At 35.5% G+C, this 14022-nt stretch overlaps 1 protein-coding gene across 1 annotated transcript in view; it reads left to right on the plus strand.

Moving 5' to 3' along the window:
- Window positions 1-14022, plus strand: part of TBX20 (T-box transcription factor 20) — a 51821-nt gene that overhangs the window by 21274 nt on the left and 16525 nt on the right. Inside the window, exon 6 of the mRNA XM_032753415.2 lies at window positions 1915-1991. Within this exon, the coding sequence (XP_032609306.1) occupies window positions 1915-1991 (77 nt within the window). The remainder of the gene's footprint in view (window positions 1-1914; window positions 1992-14022) is intronic.

Raw genomic sequence — 14022 nt, forward strand, 5'->3', positions numbered from 1 at the left:
TTAGCTGTTGCTGTCCGTGAGAACAGGTTTCTGATTTATGTAGCTTATTTGCTTCCCTGTTTACCAATGCTCACAGCATAGCTATTTTCTTCTAGCTGCTCGATAGTGAATGTTCATGGGCTAAAAATGAGCATTTCTGAGGCACTTTCAAATGTTTTTTAAAATTAATATTATCAAAGAGTTAATCTTATAATTTGCCAGTGTTATGATAGAGGAGTCTTTCTGGCTGGGTTAGTATGGGGGGTTTCATTTTAAGCAAGGCACAAATAGCTTCTTTGCAGCTTGTGCTTTGGTTCTGAAAGTGTTCGGAAACCATGAAAAAGAAAAAACCACATTTCTTTTGAAATGAAAAAAGAAATTCCTCATGTGTTAACAGTTTAAAGTGTTCTATAGATATACTTTGACTGGGTAGAAAGTTGCTTTTTGGCAAGAGTGTTTCTTTTTTTCTTCTTTTTTTTTTTCTTTTGAGACGGAGTCTTGCTCTCGCTCTTGTCGCCCAGGCTGGAGTGCAGTGTCGCGATCTTGGCTCATTGCAACCTCTGCCTTCTGGGTTCAGGTGACTCTCATGCCTCAGCCTCCTGAGTAGGTGGGATTACAGGCTCATGCCACTATGCCTGGCTAATTTTTTATTTTTAGTAGAGACAGGGTTTCACCATGTTGGTCAGGCTGGTCTCGAACTCCTGACCTCATGATCTGCCTACCTCAGTCTCCCAAAGTGCTGGGACTACAGGCGTGAGCCACGGTGCCCGGCCTGGCAAGAGTATTTCAAACTATCTGTTTTGATTGTATACTCCTTACTTTGAAAGAAGAAGACATGCCTGTAACTTTTTTTCCCCTGTTAAGAATCTTTAGCATGCATTTCTCTCTAGAGATGAACATGGGTTCTAATTTTGATACTGAGAAGCTATGATTCCTTAAAGGTTTTCTTGGTTCTAATTCAGTTACTGACCAGCTGAATCTTGGCCCTTGTGCTCTTTGAGTCTGTGTGTGATTATCTGTCGGATAAGACCATGGGCTAGATGGTCTCTCAGCTTCCTTTCAGCTATAATGATTCCAGTATTTTCCATGTCGAGTGTCTTTTAATCAGTGTTTCCTTTATTTTTTCGTTACAACTTAATGTATTCTCCTTCAGAGGCATGGTGCATATAATTTCATGGATCTTTCTACACTAATAGTAGTACTATGGGAATTCTGAATACCACAGCATGGACATTTAATATTTCAGACTGTGATTATTATTAGAATGTGTTTTTCCATAAAAACATAGAGTTTATAAATAACATTTCATGGAAGGATAACAAAAGATGGACTAATTTGTTTCTGATTTAATCAAATGGAAAGGGAAATAGGAGAAAATTTATATTCAGAAGGCTTTATGTCATGTATTTATGTCATGTATATCAATATCATATTGAACATGAGGCTATTATTGGCCATTTTACCTTTTATCTATTATGGTATGTATATGTACTCACAGTACTAAAAAAGATGTCACCAAGTCAAATGCATTCTTACTTTTATTCTCTATCAATGCTGGAATTCTGCATAATTCTCCCATTTAGGTGGTTCTCCCATTCCTCAGTTCAGCCCTAGCCTTTGACATATTATATAATATATTAAATACTGCACACCCCAGTTCACATCTACTTTTGCCTCAAAGGCTCCCTTCCCTAATTGTATCTATCTGTCAACCTCCAGCCTGTCCTCAATACCTCCTCTCTGAGGCCTTCCCTTACCATCCCACCTGGCTGGGATTTGTCCCTCTTGTGAACATGTGCAGCATTTTCCACCCTTCTCACGACACTGAGAAACATTAAGATATTCTTGGTGTGCTATGGACAATGAACAAACTATTTCTGATTTTACTTCCTTGACCTCAGAAATGATACTGTTTTGTACCCATTCTTTCTCCAGATAACGAAGCTGAAAATAGATAGCAATCCTTTTGCCAAAGGATTCCGGGATTCCTCCAGGCTCACTGACATTGAGAGGTAATGAGAATTTTCTGTTTACTTTCTTGTTCAGATAAGATCAAGAGAAGAGGGAGTTTGTAACAACACACTCCTTTCGACACCAGAGAATCATAACCTTACTATATATAGTCTTCTGTTCTCTGCACCCCATTCCTTGTACATATGCAACTGCTTAAGTCTGACAGCTACTGTGACTGGAGCTTATATGCTTAATTTCTGAGTGAAATGGTTTCTTTGGTCAGGACATTTATTCTACTATAAAAAATAGGGCTTTGTTTTTATTAAAGACTTAGTCCTCTTGACATTCTTAAGCTTCGTGTCTCAATGAGTGGCAGTCTGTAGAGAAACAGAACCGTGATAGCCTTTTACCTTCCCAAGTAGATACATTTGCTAACACAAAGAGTGTAAGGGTAGTTTGGAATTTTAAAACAAGGAGATGTAATTTAATTCAAGGTCACATAATTTTACCAATATAGTAGACTGCTTATATTTAATAGGAGAGACATCAGGCAGGCCTCAGGACCTCTAAGAAGACAAGTGAAATCATGTGCCTGTAACTTACCCTACTTTTTACTCAATTAAAATGGTTCATGCAGTTTGAGACCATTGAGGTGATGAGTAATGACTATATGGAGATACATATTTTGCCCAGTATGAATGTCAAAAATTGTTTTTCAAAGAGAAGATTTTTAAACCTAATTGATTATTTGTACTTCTTAAACACACCAATTCTTTTATGTGGCCCAATGTCTTGATTAACCAGGGAAGTTCCGTAGCCACCAGAACCACTGATTTTCTTATCTCTACATCTGTGTAATTTCCCTACTAACTGCTGCACATTTCTGCTGCACTCTTTGTTACCTACATAGCCACATCTCCTGACCTCAGCACTTCTGTCTAATCTATCTTGGCAACTCAAATTAAAAGATAATTACATATTTTAACAACCTCTGTCTCAGCCTTCCTAAGCCTTCCCAAATGGCAGAATGTGAGGTGGAGGTTTGATTTAGGGGAACAGACTTAGAGGCTCAGTGGGGAAGCAGAGGAGCAAGCAGGAGAGGCTGAATGTTGGCCAGGAACTATGGGATTTGAGCAGAAAAGAAAGATTAAATAGTTGGAGAGCTTGGCAAGTTGGTTGGAAGTATTGAGATCAGGAAAAGAAACTTGAGCTTGTGATTGAAAATCCATTGCAAAGTGCAAAGAGAAGGCAAGTGGTAACTCTCATTAGGTGGGATATAAGTCACTGAGAATGTGGTACCAGCAGTGTGGGCAACAAAGAAGTCCACTTGCAAAAGGCAGCTTCATTTAGGCATGACTTTATTTCCTGTTTCTGAGGGCCAAAAGCCCCGCTGCAGGCCGGGTTTATGCAGCTGGGATTGTTATAAGTAAAATTTTTCTCAGTTTTATTCAGGTATTAAGTAAGAGTGGAGACAATGATGCAGTGGGGTGATAGTGATCTGTTTTTATAGTGTGTGTCATATTTTCTGTCTCAGACCATGGAGGTACGCATGATATAATGGGAGAAAAAAAAAGTTAGGGCTTAGAGTCTCACCTCCGCCTTTTCCTGGGTGAGTGATCCTGGAGAAGTCACCAGATTTCTGAGTCTGTACCCTCATCTAGAAAATGGAAAAAATAACCCTGCTCACCTCAGAGGTTTATTCTGAGAATCAAATAAGCTGGCATTTATGACAGCATTTTATAAATCTAAAAATGTAAAATAATTATAAATTCTTCATCTTGTTATATGAGTATTTCATCTAACAACTTTTATCCCATGTAACTCTATGTTTCATAGTCTTAATAAACTACTCCTAGAGTAAAAATAGCCTTGTAGTTGCACATTGGTTTACAAGATAGGAGGTACTCAGTCTGACTGCTCTTTAGAACGGCAGATTTGATAATGCATGCGGCCACATTTTCCACTTATTGGATAAGCATCCTGATGTGGGAGCACTCACATGTACATGAAGCTAAGTAGCTTTCAATGGTCTGAGGGCAAAGACAGCACTCTTACATGACTAGCTGAAAGTTTGCAAGATGACCTAAGTAGTGTGAAATTGGCCGAGGTTTTGGATTTCATTTCCAGATATTTAAGTCTGAATTTTTCATAAACAGCCTTTGGGGATGGGACAAATCAGATCAATTGATCTTTAGAGACCTAAAGAAATTAAATTAGTCTGGAGTCAGTTACTGCACTAAACCATCTAGTAATTGAATTGCTCCTTGTAACTGATTGAAAACAGCCCTATCCTTAACAATATAGGGAGATTTTCTTTATAAGAGATCTGAGAGAAAAACACATCTTTTTATGACATGATGACAGATATTGCACTTTTCTAACCTAATTGAATATGATGCTATAAATATGTGACCTTAATGATTTCAAGTTTCCTGTTTCAGATTTACAGCTTAATGTGTGGGACACCCAAACAAAAATGCCTTTAGGATTGGATCTGTTTGCCTGTAACTCTAAATTCATAGTTTTAATCCTTCTACAGCTACACAAGCTTTTGAGATGCTCTTAAAGGTGTTTAAGTTTTCTTGCTCTAATTTTACTAGGTTCCATCGAGGTACTTGAATGTCTCACTTTGTGTGTAGCCTTACTCTTCAGGGACATCGTCTTCCTCATTTCTAAAAGAAAACCCACCTCACTGGCAAAAATAGGAAGTGTTTTCATTACTGCTTTGTAATATACCTACTATGGTCAACCAAGAAGCAAACCAAAAGCCCAAAGGGATATTTTGTGTTTCTTTTCTGGGGGGATGCGGTTCACTTTGTCCAGTACACAAAGGCACAGTGTTACTTCTGAGAAAAGAAAAATAACTGGGAGGAGTTATCTATGTTTTATTCAAAATTAAGTTTCTTTTGTTAATTTTTTTTCTTTTTACTAAAAGAGTTTGTGTGCATTGCCAAAAATCAGAAAGAAAAAGAGCATAAAAAAGCAGTGAAACCCCATTGCTTTAGAGATGACCCCTGGCAAAACCCCATTATATATTCTTTCAGATACTTTCTTATGCATATATGAACATTTACTTCCTTTAAAGTTTATCTTGCCAATCATATTATTTTTAATTATTTCCCCCTTAATATAAATAGGTACATGTCTGCAGTATACTTTTTATTGGCTTTCTAATTTTCCATTATGTGCTGTAATTTATTTGACTAATCCTATACATTAGTTATTTAGGTTTCTGATTTTTTGCTGTTACAAATAGTGTCAGGAGGAAAATACATATCTTTACACATCTTAATTATTACCATAGGATAAATATCCACAAATTAAGATGCTGAGTTAAAGGATGTATTTTTTTATCATAGTATTATTTTTAATTGTTTAAAAATTTGGAAAAAGAACCCAAATATTCAATAATAGGAGAATGGTTTAATAAACTTCATAGTCATGCAATGGAGGTTTTAGAAATTGTGGTAAAATATACATAACATAAAATTGACCATTTTAACCATTTTAAAGTGTACAATTCAGTGACATTAAGTACATTCATGATGTCACATAACCATCACTGCTATCCGTTTCCAGAATGTTTTCATCATCGCAAACAGAAACTGTACCCATTACAATCACTTCCAGTTTACTCTCCCTTTGAGTCCCTGGGAATCTGTATCCTACTTTCTGCATCTATGAATTTATCTAGTCTGGGTACCTCATATAAGTGGAAAGATGTATAGTCATGAGTCACTTAGCAGAAGGGCTGCATTCTGAGAAATGCATTGTTTGGAGATTTTGTCATTGTGAAAACGTCATAGAGTGTATTTACACAAACCCAGATGGTACAGCCTACTACACACGTAGGCTATTTGGTATGGCCTATTGATCCTAGACTATAAACCGTACTGCGCTGCATGTTACTGTACCGAATACTGTAAGCAATTGTAATGCAAGGGTAGGTATTTATGTAACTAAACACTAAAAAGGCACAGTAAAAATACAGTGTAAAACATAAAAAATGGTACACCTGTATAGGGCACTCACCATGAATAGAGCTTAAGGTCTGGAATTTGCTCTGGGTGAGTGGTCAGTGAATATGAAGGCCTAGGACATTACTGTACACTACTGTAGACTTTATAAACACTGTACACTTAGGCTATACGAAATTTATAAATAGTATTTTTCTTTAAGAATAAATTAAACTTAGCTTATTGTAACTGTTTTACTTTCTAAACTTTTTAATTTTTTTAACTTTTTGACTCTCATGTAACATTTAGCTTAAAACATACGCATTGTACAACTGTACAAAAACATTTTTTCTTTATATCCTTATTCTGTAAGTTTTTTCAATTTTTTCTTTTTTTTTTTTACTTTTTAAACATTTTTGTTAAAACCTAAGACATAATCACACACATCAGGCCTACCCTGGGTCAGGATAATCAATATCACTGTCTTCCACCTCCACATCTTCTGTCACTGAAGGTCTTCAAGGGCAATAACACACGTCTCCTGTAATGATAATGCCGTCTTCTGGAATACCTGCCAAAGGATCTGCCCGAGGCTGTTTCACGGTTAACTTTTTTTTTTTTTGATAAGTAGAAGGAGTACACCGTGAAATAATTATAAAAATTATAGCATAGTACACATACAAACCAGTAACATCATTGTTTATTATCATTAATCAAGTATGATGTATTTTATACAAAAATGTGAGTAACGTGTTGTGCTGCTGCATTATGATGGCTATGATGTCACTAGGTGATAAACATTTTTCAGCTCCATTCTGATGTTAGGGGACCACTTTCATATGTGTGAAACGTTGTGGGTTGTGGGCTGAAACATTGTTATGTGGCACATGACTGTATATGTTTTTAAGGCATTTTATGCATACTGTCAAGTTTCCTTCAGGAAAGGTTGTTCACAGCAGTTACCATTCCTTTACACCTTTGTCCGGCATGATCATCGTCTTTTCATCTTTGCCAGTTTCACAGGTGAACATTTGTATTTTCTCCTGGGAACTGGCCTGTTTATGTCCTTAGGTCTTTTTTTTTTTTTTTTTTTTTTGGATTGTTCACCTTGTTCCCTAAATGAGCTGTAAAAGCTACTTATGTATCAAGGGTATTAGTATTTTATTGTTCATATATGTTGAAATCATTTTACCAGTTTGAAAATTAGCTTTTTATTTATGCTTTTGATACATAGATAGTTTTATCACCAAATCTGTTGCTCTGGTTCTTTGATTTCTATCCTAGAAAACTTTTCTCACTCCCAAATAATACAAATATTTACTATAGATTTTTTAATCATCTTACTGCTTTTTAGTTTTTCATTTAAACCTTTGACTTGTGTAGTATTTATTTTGGTAAACATTATAAAATAGACATATAACTTTATATTTTTTACAAGTGGCCTGAATACTATTAATACATATTTACTAATGTATTCATTTCCCACTTATTTTTCATTCTCTCTTTGCCACATGCTATACCAAATTCTTATGCATACTAGTTCTTACAGTCTCTTTGTTGAGCTGCCAGTGTCATATTGTTGTAATTTTCATAAATTGTAAATATTTGATATTTAAATACCTGATATGACAAATCCCAGTCGTTTTTACTTGTCATTTTAAAAGTTTCTTGATACTCTTTGATCTTTATGCTTCCAGTCTTTGAAATCTTTTTGTCAGGTCTTCTACATAAATGTTATGGGAATTTAGCTTAGGCTTGTGTTGAGTTTATATAATAACCTGGGAGGGAAAATTGATATCTTTACAGTGATATCAGTATTCAAAGACACATATTCCTACTCTCATCTATGAATATGTAATATGTTTGTCCTCTTTTTGAAATCTCCTGTGTTATGTAGCACTTTGCCATTTTCGAGTTTGTAAGTTCTGCACAGATGTTCTTAGACACACATCTAGGCCTATGAGAGCTGCTTTGTCTGATACAATAGCTGCTGGCCACAGGTGGTTAGTGAAGATGTGAAATATACTGTTAAGTGTGCAAACACACAAACAGGTTAACTATCAAAAACCACTAGAATTTGAAGACTTCAGTATGAAAAAATCATTTAAAAATATCAATTAGATATATTGAAATAATAATTTGGGTTATTATGTTACATAAAATATATTTTTAATGTTTTTTTAATGTGGCAACTGGGCTTATCTAAAATTACATATGTGACTCACATTACATTGTTATTGGAAAACACTAGAGAGATTTTTTGGAGGTGCTTACTTTTGTAAATAGAATTTTAAATTAGAAATCTGCCTAATTTAGTCTGCAAAAAGCTGTTGATTCCTATGTGTCTTGGGCATTGTGCCATTTTACTGAACTTAAAAAATCAGTTTTAATAAATTTTCATTTTAGTCTCTTGTGTTTTCTAGTTAAATTGCTATATCATTTGCAAAAATGATGATTTTATCTCTTCCTTTCTAGTAGTTATACTTTTAAAAATATCTTTTTCTTGTTTTATTACACTGATTGAAATTTCTGGGACACCATTGAAGGATAATAATAGTTGGTATTTTTCTCTTGTTCTTGATTCATTGAATATGGTTTTTGGTGGCTGTTGGTTTCAGAAGAATATTCTTTATTATACCAAAGCAATAACTTTCATACCTAAATTAATAATTTTTATCTTAACATTAATTGAATGTATAGTAAATGCTCTTTTAACATCTATTGAGATTATTTCCTTTTTTTTAAATTTTAAATGACATTATAATATAGTCATATTGTCTCTGTTGAACCATCCTTATATTCCTGCCTGGATTTTGTCTATTTTTCTTAAATTACTAGATTTAAACTACTTATATTTTATTTAAGACTTTTTGTATCAATCTTGAAACAATTAGTTGATTTTGTACCTTCTCTTGTCAGTTTTTGGTATTGGTTTCTGCTAATTTGTTCAAATTAATTGAAATCTTTTCCTTCCTTTTATTGTCAGAACCCATTTGAAAAGCAAAGAAATGATCATTTACCTGAAGATTTTATAAATCTTGTCCATAAATTCACCTGGGTGCAGTATTCTTTTGGGGAATACCACTTTAACAACTTTCTTAGTCTGTTCCATTGTTTATTGGTCAAATATATGTTAATGCCTGTCCCATGTAATCGTTTTTGTCTCAAGTTCTGTTTTAATCTTATATGGCTACCCTTTTTAAATTTTTGCTTTCGTTTATCTTTTAATTTTTAAAAATCTATAGGACTACAGCAATATTCTCTCTCATCAGTATCCTGTCATTTTCATTAAGAAGAAAACAACCCTTTCTTGACCCCATTTGTCTTTTGAATTACTGACTTTCCCAGTTCTCTGCTCCTTCTTAAAATTCCTCAGAAAAAGTTTTGTATGTTCTCTTTTCCCATTTCTTTCCTCCCTTTCTGTCTTCTATGCTGCCTCTGAGACATTCATCCCCACTACCCTCTAGTTCACCCTTGTCAAAGTCACCAATGGCCTCCTCATTGCTAAACCCAGTGGTCAGTTCTCTGACCTCATCTTCCTTGGCCTGTCGGCAGCCCTTGGCACAGTTGTTCATTCTCCCCTCTTTCCTTTCTGGGCTTCCCAGATCACTCAGTCTTCTGTTTTTATTCCACTTCATTTACCATGCTTTCTGTATGTCCCTCATTGGCTTCTCCTCATCTCATTCATCTGTAAACACCATGTGTTCCAGACCTTAGTCCTTGAACTTCTCTTCTCAGTCTACATCTGGTCTCTGGGTGCTCTGTCTCGGTTTTATGCCTTTAAGTACCATTATATGCTGATGACTATTGAACCTACATTTCTGGTTCTGGCCTCTCCAGATTCAAATATCTGACTGGCTATTGCTTTTAATTTTCCCTGTCCCCCTAAGAGCACCTCAGATTTCACACACCTATAACTGGCTGCCTAACCACACTCCTCCACACCTACTCTTCCCTTACTGTTCCCATCATAGCTGCTCATAACTGCATCCTTCCCAGTGTTCTGGCCGAAAAACTTGGAGTCATCTTTGACTCTTCTTTTTCTCATATTTAACACATCCAACCAATTAACTCATCTTGTCAACTAATCCTTGTAGTCCAGAGGAGTCCAACTACTTACTGTCTTCACTGCTACCACTCTTATCTAGGCTACTGTCCTTTCTTTCCTAGATTATTACATTAATTTTCTAACTGATCTCTCTGCCTCCACTCTTATTGGCCTTCATTCAATATTGGCCTTATTTTTATTCAATACAGCAATCAGAATAATCTTTCCAAAGAAAGGAAGTTTGATCACATTGCTCATACTCAGAGCCCTCCAATTCCTCACCTTCTAATTTAGGGTACAGTCCAAAGTCCAGACAAGGCCTCAAAGGTTCTGTAGAATCTACCCCACCTGACCCAGTTACCTCTCTGAACTCTACTCTCCTCTGCTTGCTGGCTTCACCACACAGACCTGATTACGTTTCTTGAACGCGGCGAGGCCTGTCCCAGCCTGAAGGTCTTTAATCTTCCTACTGGATTGTGCTGCCCTGCACATTGGTCAAAGCCTTTGTATTTTGTTTCCTGACCATATCCTCAGATCCCAGAATAGTGTCTGGCACACAGTGAGCACCCAAATATTTGTTGAGTGAGTGAATGATGTGTCTTTATAAAAACAGCATACAGAGTAGCTGTATTTTTAAAGTCTTATCTAAGGGTCTTTATTTTTCAATAGAAAAACTTAACCCAGCTTCAAGCATTATGATAACTGATATGTTTGGTGGTGTTCCTTTGAACCATTTCTGCTTTCTGTTTAATATAGCTATTGGCTTTAATTTTTAATTTTTTTCTGTCTTTTGTTATATTTATCAAGTTTTTTTCCCTTTATTATGAACAATAATGGCCAACACTCCACATGTGCCATGTGTCAGACAATGGGCTAGATATATATATTTTATTTCAAAATAATCATATAACAAAGAAACTTATTCTTATTTTGTAGATGAGATCACGAAAGCTTCGAGATACTAATAATTTATCCAAATTCACATGATTTGTGATAGCTGAACCTTAAACCCAGTTTAGTTCATCTGAAACCAAAATCTTTAATCTTCATTATATTTCTTTTTAATAGTTATTGCCTTTAAATTCTAATAGGACATCATTGTAAAATTGATATTTCTCAATTTTTTGCTGAGAATTAAAGTATATATTTTGTTATCCTATAAAATAGGATACTACTCTTCCCTTAGCCAGTAATTTTTGTTTAAATAATCTGGGACTTAAAATCAGATTTTTAGCCCTTGGTCTTTCTTATCACCTTTCTTAAATTATTTTCTTAATGAACATCAGGATTGTGATAGATTAGCCACAATTATTTTTAATTTAATTGCAGGCATATTCACTGTTTACTGCTCATTTCTTCTGCACTCTCTTCAATTATTGGAATTGTGTTCTGACTTTATTGTCAGTTGTTGGTAAACATTGAGTAATTGGTTGAGGAAGGATATAAGTGGGTCATCTTCTTTATGAGTTCTTGCATAACTGAGAGGCTCCATTGCCATTATGTATGAACCTGAGTAGAGTCACAGTCCTTTTGCTTAGAACTCTTTCAACCTTCCTTTTAAGTATTGTCATCTAGTTTTGAAGTATTGTGGAGTAAAAGCTAATGCCAAACCCATTGTCTTTCTTTGTTGGAAACTTACTTGTTTCTTCTCTGTCTGGACAAAATGTTTCTAGAAAGTTTTCTCAATCTTTGAAATTCAGAAATTGTATCAGTATCTGTTCAGTTGTAGTGTTTTTATTAGTATTTAAATATAATTGAGCCTTTTCAATTGAAAATTCAAGTCTTAATTGAGCTCAGGAAAATTGTATTCTTTTCTTTTTCTTTTGATATTTCTCTGGTTTTTTTTTTTTTTTTTTGCCAAGACTGAAAGTATATATTTTGTTGTCCTATACATAGAAAATAGAGACTTTTTTTGTACTTCTCCTCTCTCAATGAATAATTTTTGCTTAAATAATCTTAGAATTTTATTCATTGGTCTTTCTTATCACTTTTAGAAATTATCTTCTTAAAGTTAATGTAAACATATGTTGCATCTCCTTAATCTATTCCCCATTTATCTTCTCTCTTTAGATTTTTACTCTGAATTTTGGGAGAACTTCTTATATCTTCTAATTTGCTGATTCTGTTTTCTGCAGCATCTAATATTCTGTCTTCTGTCTTTACTGAGTTCCTTTAAAATGTGAGAATTTCTATTGTGTTATTTGTAAGTGTAATTTTACATGCTCAGATTGTTTGCTTTTCATGGCTACTAGTCCCTATTTTATTAATACAGGGTCTTGTTAAGTCTTACTAAAATTGTAAAAGCACAAATTAGAGATTTTAAAATGTGTCCTTCTGTTTCTTGCAATAAGTCTGCTTCAGAAGAAGTCATTTGTTCTGCTCTGTTAATGACTTTTCTTCTTTTGAACTGTTGAATATTTTGTAATGTCCAGTTATTTTTCTCTAGCTCATCTGTAGAATAGAATGTCTGTTTAATATTAGAAGCTGAAATTGATCCTGAGTAAAAGCCTGAGGCTGTTAGATCTTCCAGGTATAGACTGAAGAAGGGGCAATATATTTATTGTCATTTTACCAATGTGGAAATTCTGTTTAAGTTAGAGAGTTGTCGCAGATAGATAAGGAAGTAGTTTCTGAAAAAGGAGTGTTGACCTGGCATTGATGTGGCTACCCTCTCTGTCTCAGCAGCTAGAAACCGGCTTGGGCTGTGCTGGTTCCCTCACATAGCACAGCAGCCTCATGCCCTCCTCCAGAGCTGGCCATGGTGATGGCCCACACTGTTCAGTGTGCCAAATACACCATGTGCTGGCTGGGAGGGCTGCCGTGGGATTCCTTCCTCCTAGACTACAGCTGTGTGGCAACCTGTTCCCCAAAGAACTGCTCAAAGATCTGCTTTCATCTTTAACCCCATTTGCTCCAAGTTGGGGTTTTGATGAAGTTCCAACAGAAGCCTTGTTTATTTCCACCCCGGGTATCTTTCTTCCTTATGTGCTGATGGATGGCATGCCAGCTGGTGCTGCCCTTACTCCTTACCTGTCTGTGGCTGAAATATTTTAATATATAGTTGGCACCCTCCCTCATTTCTTGAGTTTCTCTTGTTTTCTTGTTCATATTAGTAGGTCAGCGAATTAAATATAAAGGCTTATATCACCCTATTGGTAGAAAATTCATACTAAGAGTCTCTATAAAAGTGACTTTAAAACCACTTGCACTGAATAAAACTTTCAAACACATGAAGTTTGGACATAAGCCCAGTGGGATTTGGCCCTTTTTGCTCAGAGCTCAAGTGTACTCTATTAGTTTAGGTGAGGAAGGAGACTTTAGGAAAGCAAGTTGCAAATCTAATATTCTGGGAATTTGTGGAAGTTTTATCTACATCAACATAATGAAGAAGTAAACATTTTGGCAGAGTTGCTAAAGAAGTTCATGGTTGTGAATAATTCCTGGGTCTTTCATAATTTATGGTGCTGGAAAGAAAGTGGTGTTTGGTTCTAACACAGCTCTAGGCTGGGTTGTAGAGTTTTCAAAGCATGTTTCCTTAGGAGCAGTGCAGGGTCAGTGGGGCACACATCTAATCAGGTAAATAGCCTAGAGCAGGGGTTGGCAAACTGCAGCCTGGCACCTGCTGGGTACAGCCTAAAGCTAAAAATGGTTTTTTACCTCTTTAAATGGTTGGAAAAAATTTTAAAGTAATATTTCCTGACATGGGAAAATAATATGAAAGTAAATTTTATTGCTTACCAATACAGTTATTGCTTACCAATACAGTATTGCTTACTAATACAAACAGAACACAGTCTATTTTTTTGTTGTTGTTGTTTAAGTATTGTATGTGGCTGTTTTTGTGTTACAATGACAGTGTGGAGTATATGTGACAGAGACCATAAGACCTGTAAAACTTAACATATTTACTATCTGGCCCTTTACAGAAAAAAGTTTTCTGCCCCCTGCTCCCACTGACCCACAGTGTTCCCCTTGAGACCCACATTCTGTAAGAGGAGTCACAGAGCAGACTAGGCTTCTGAGATAGAGGAGGACAGCTGTATCACCTCTGCTTGGAGGGATAGGATCCAGGAATACAGTGGTGCT

The sequence above is a fragment of the Hylobates moloch genome, unplaced genomic scaffold (genome assembly GCF_009828535.3).
Source record: "Hylobates moloch isolate HMO894 unplaced genomic scaffold, HMol_V3 SCAFFOLD_1, whole genome shotgun sequence".
Taxonomy (NCBI): Eukaryota; Metazoa; Chordata; class Mammalia; order Primates; family Hylobatidae; genus Hylobates; species Hylobates moloch.